The 5327-nt window shown below is 36.7% G+C and overlaps 1 protein-coding gene across 1 annotated transcript; it reads right to left on the reverse strand.

Moving 5' to 3' along the window:
* Positions 1 to 421: 421 nt before the first annotated feature.
* Positions 422 to 5049, reverse strand: LOC107093987 (gastrula zinc finger protein XlCGF57.1-like). Its single transcript, XM_015389378.1, has 2 exons — positions 4484 to 5049; positions 422 to 3157 (listed from the first exon to the last, which is right to left on the reverse strand). The coding sequence occupies exons 1-2, from the start codon at positions 4596 to 4598 to the stop codon at positions 1656 to 1658; spliced, it is 1617 nt and encodes a 538-aa protein (XP_015244864.1). The 5' UTR covers positions 4599 to 5049; the 3' UTR covers positions 422 to 1655.
* Between the last annotated feature and the right edge of the window lie 278 nt (positions 5050 to 5327).

The following is a 5327-nucleotide window of genomic DNA, read 5'->3' on the forward strand; positions in this document are numbered from 1 at the left end:
TCTTGTTTTTGTCACAGGGAGAGTGATGCAGCAAAGGATTATGGGGAATTTTTAAATGAAGGAGAGAAGCAATGGGTTTGAGAGGATAGGAAAATATAGAATGCATGCCCTTCAAGTGATCTCAAGGCATAGCTACGGTGGCCCTGAAGTGCAAACTGCAACTACAAATCTAAAACCGCAACTACATTAAGGAAAATGCAACTACATAAAGCAAAGCGCAACTACATTAAGAAAAACAAAACTACATAAAGCAAAGCGCAACTACATTAAGAAAAACAAAACTACATAAAGCAAAGTGCAACTACATTAAGAAAAACAAAACTACATAAAGCAAAGTGCAACTACATTAAGAAAAACAAAACTACATAAAGCAAAGCGACTACATTAAGAAAAACAAAACTACATAAAGCAAAGCGCAACTACATTAAGGAAAACACAATTACATTAACCTACCGGAAAAGGTAGGTACCAGTGGGAAAAATGAGACATCGCTGATTGGACGACGGCGCCGTTTGAACCTTGAACCGGAAGTCATTCTGCCTGCTGCGGCTTTTGAAAAAATGGATATTGTCGGCGCCCCAAACATAGCTGCCGTTATCCAGGAATATTTTGAATCAGGACATACGTACGAGGTGATACTGAATATGCTCAAGACTAATCACGAAATTTCAGTTAGTATCCATGTGTCGTAAGACATCATGTCATTTAGCGCTCAATGAAAGTCAATGGGGCTAAACACACCCAACACGATTTTCTGCAAGAGGCTTTCGTAGCTCAAACTGAGATAGACCCCAGGTCTATTTTAGTTACACAGCATTTCAGCAACAATGTTATGGGTCTGACAGGAGGAGAGGTACAAGACATCCTCTTTGGGGGGAAATACAAGTGTTTTTCTTGTCTTTAAACATAGTTTCTACTTTACTTTTTAAAATCAAAAGCCACCGAGCAAAGATTGGGTTAAAAGTCATTCAAAAGACAATATGATTTCCTAACAACGTCTACATTTGGTTGAAAAATGAAAGGTGAAAGCTGTAATTTTCAGATCGTTGAAAAGACATTGAAAACTGGGTTTGCAAAGTTTTTTCAATGTCTATTATTGGACTAAAGAGTGTCAAAATAGGACCAAACCAAGCCAGTTTTCAACAACTATTTCTGGACTAAATCGAGGCTATGTGGTACCGACCAGATGTGACCTAAACATCTAAAGGACGACTGGTGTTTGGGTGGAATCCTCTATCTGTTACGCTTTAAGGGTAAGCTGTGCAGATTTGATCTTTAATCCAGTCTAGTCTGAATGTGCAATACATCAATAAAAAAATTAAAACCGCACCCTCAAGATTATTTTCCAGCCAATCAACTAGGAGAGCGAGACGAAAAAGGTTTCCATATATTGCTGTCTGCAAGGGACAAACATGTCTAAAGCTCCCAAGCTCAGATGAATATGACTGTAGTGTTTTTCTCCTGTGGAGGTCATATCATCCACTTATCAAGTGAAGCAAACTGCTGAATATATCACGACATTGACTTTAGGCTATATCACCCAGCCCTAAAACTAAAAACACTGTTCCACATGATTTTTAAGATACATCTATTGCTATATAAAAATTGCAATCTAATAGCTGCTTAATTTATTAGAACGAACCTAGAAAGATAAATCATACTTTGTGAGCTTCCATATGCCTTTTCAGATTCTGTTGTTGTGTGAATGCTTTATTACAAACACCACAAACAAATGGTTTCTCTCCTGTGTGAACACGCATGTGACTTTTCAAATAGTCTTGTCGTGAGAAGCCTTTACCACAAAAACTACAAACAAATGGTTTCTCTCCAGTGTGAATGCGAATGTGGATCTTTAGATTCCTTTGGAGTGAAAACCCTTTGCCACAGACGCTACAGAGAAACGGCTGCTCCCCCGTGTGGATATGCATGTGGATCTTTAGATTCCGCTGCTGTGAAAACTCTTTTTTACAGACACCACAGACAAACGGTTTCTCTCCTGTGTGAATGCTCATGTGACTTTTGAGGCGGTTTTGTTGTGAAAAGGCTTTACCGCAAATTGAACAAATAAAGGGTTTCTCTCCTGAGTGAACACGCATGTGAATCTTTAAATTCTGTTTTAGCGTAAATTTCTTACTACAAACCCCACATATAAATTGTTTCTCTCCTGTGTGAACAAGAATGTGACTCTTTAGGTGATCTTGTCGCGAAAACTCTTTACTGCAAACGTTACAAATAAAAGGCTTCTCTCCTGTGTGAACACGCAAGTGAGTCTTTAGATTTGATTTTAGAGAGAATCCTTTACTACAAAACCCACACACAAATTGTTTCTCTCCTGTGTGAACACCCATATGGCTCTTTAGGTGTTCTTCCTGTAAAAATCTTTTACTGCAAATAGTACAAGAAAACTGCTTCTTTGCGGTATGGATCAACCATACATGGCTTTTTAGAGATTTCTCTCTCTTAAATCTTTTATCACAAATGTCACAAGAAAATGGTTTTTCTCCTGAATGGACGGCCAGGTGGTTTTTGAGAATGGTCTTTCGATGAAACCTTCTCCCACAATCAACACAAGCAAACGGTCTCTCTCCAGTATGGAGTCTCATGTGGATCTGAAGGTAACTCTTTTTTTTAAATACTTTACCACAAAGATAACATCCATGTTCCTCATTTTCTATGTGTGCAAGTATATGTAACTTCACATAAGCCTTCCGTTTAAATCTTTCCCCACCGATATTGCATCCAAACAGCTTCTCTCCTGTGTTGACTCCGATCTGAGCTTTGACTTTTGAGTGCAGTTTAGGATTTTTACATTTTCTATGGACCTTTAGCTTGCTCTTTTGAGAAGAATATGTAGGATCAAGGTTACGGTTTGGTTCTGGTGCCCCACAGTCCTCCTCAACTAGTTGTGTCTGTTCAGTTGAGCTGCTGGTTAAATTTTCTGTCTCTTTGTCCTCAGTTTTTATTTGGTGAAGCTCTGCTATCTGAGGTTTCTCCCCATCTTCCCTCTTCACAGCAAGCTGCTCTTCCTTCTGACTGATCCACTGTTCTTCCTCTTCCAATTTGATGGGGGGGGGCTCTGGGTAACGGTTGTCCAAACTCGAGCTCCAGTCTGGGAAGACTTCTTCTTTGATCACTGACATCTGATAGTCTGAAATCACTGAAGCACATAGGGATAATCATATCATTCAACCATATATACATACATAAATACATAAATTACATATTACAAGGCTTAATATATATTTCACTTAAATCAAATAAATAAAAGAAAAATTAAAGGAAAATATATTAAATGTTTTCTTAAATGCTTTTATAACGGTTTTTACAGTGGTATATAGTAGCTCACTCTTAGCACCTGTAATTTTTCTTTGTACCTCCCAGTACAATGACAAAGGAGAATATTCTATTCAATGCTATACATTGCAGAATACCTGACAGTGATCAGAACAGATCCAAATATACTTTGACTGAATATTAGACCAGAGAAAACAGCCCATCTAAAAATCCAAATTGTGTCTTGCTTAAAATCCAATTTTATTTTCACTTTTAGGAAGATTTAGGTTTCAACCATATCAATATTTTACACAAATAAAATGCAATGACTAATCCAAAGCAAAAAAAAAATAAAAAAAAAGGTTTGCAAATCAGTGCATTATTTTTAGATCATGAAATATTTTTTAAAGTTTAAACATACAAAACCAAATACCCTTGCTGTTAGTTAACTCTTTTTTCTTCCTATAGCTGATTCTTTTGAAGAAATGTTTGATTTCTCAGCTTCAAGTTAGCATTATTATCCAAGTTGGTATTATTTCGACCTGCAGAAGCAGAACATTCCAGAAACCTCTATTGCATTGACATGAAAGAGGAGAATAATTTAACATCTTGTCGCATTCCATATTTCCAACTGTGCATCAACACAAACAAAAATGCAGAGCTCATGAAAAGAGTTTAAAAAGGCCTGCGATAACAAATCCTAAAGTGCACCTGTTCACTGGGATAACACTGTTTCTACGGATTCTGAAGTAAGAACTTTATGGCAAGGAAAACATATATGGTTGTACTATAAAATAAACATTATTTGTTAAATATGAAAGACAAATGTGTGCACAATTTTATAATTTTGTATTTATTTTTGACGTGCAATATTTTATCTATGGCTATTACAGACTTATTACATGCAAATTAACATTCAGGATGCAAAGATTTATTGCTATATAGGAAATCAAAAATGCACATACAAGTGCTAATTAACTTAGGGCTCTGCAATAACACTACAAAATACAATGTGAATATACTTAACTTAACAATTGTTTTATTTGGAGTTTTAAATCATGTCAGTTTAATATAAATTAATTAGGATGAGGAGATTCACAACACAGGAGTGTGCATTATCACCATCTTTAGAGCTCTAGTGAGAAGCAATCAATGTGTGTGGGAGGGGTTTTGTGATGTGTTCTTATACAAACAAACATGAGCCACTTACTGAGATCTGTCTTGCCCTGTCCCTCTTCCAGTTCTGATGAGGATGCTGCAGGGATGGGAGACAACATACTGAGCCTCCCGGAGTCGCCCGCTTCAATCTTCATCGTTTCAGACATTCTTGATTCACTTAAAAGTCTTTTTCTACAACCCTTGTTTGTTTCTGCTGCCTAAAACTGAAAACTTACGCAAGACATGCTCTGATTTAATAAAGCAGAATAGGAAACCTGAATAGCTTATACCTTCTGTATCCACTCAAGAGATTACAGATAGTATCGTACACCTGGAACCTGGACTCTTCCTGTAGCCCTAAACCATGTTTTTTTTTAATGCTTCAACGTCAGAACCCCCAATAAATCTCTCCTGCTAGCTGAATTAGCTAAAAGTCCATTCATGTTGCAAACAAAGGTCGATGGAATTCTTTAAAGCAAATTTTAGACAGGACTTATCACATCTGCAGAAATAAACATCTACAAGGAGAATGTCAGGATATTTATAGTTAAATCTTTGGTCTAAAACAGTTTACGTTATTTTTCGCTGAGGGCTGGTTAACATTGATACATCCGGTTGTTGCCTCCATTAACCAATGGGCGAGAAGAAGAGCTCTTACGCAAAATTACAACTTCCTTTTTGGAAAACAAGAACTTTTCAGAATAAGTCAACACAACTAATTAAATCGATATCTACTTATTAAAACGATCTTTATTTGCAAGTTAAAGAAAACCAACATAGCTCCCTTTTTCAATGAAACCCCTGGATTTGCATTATCTAGGTAATATGAATCCTAAGTAATTCTTCAACGTGATTTCCTATTACTTTGAAAATCCCGCATCATCCCGGAAACCGCT

This window comes from Cyprinodon variegatus, unplaced genomic scaffold, assembly GCF_000732505.1.
Source record: "Cyprinodon variegatus isolate N-32 unplaced genomic scaffold, C_variegatus-1.0 Scaffold456, whole genome shotgun sequence".
Taxonomy (NCBI): domain Eukaryota; kingdom Metazoa; phylum Chordata; class Actinopteri; order Cyprinodontiformes; family Cyprinodontidae; genus Cyprinodon; species Cyprinodon variegatus.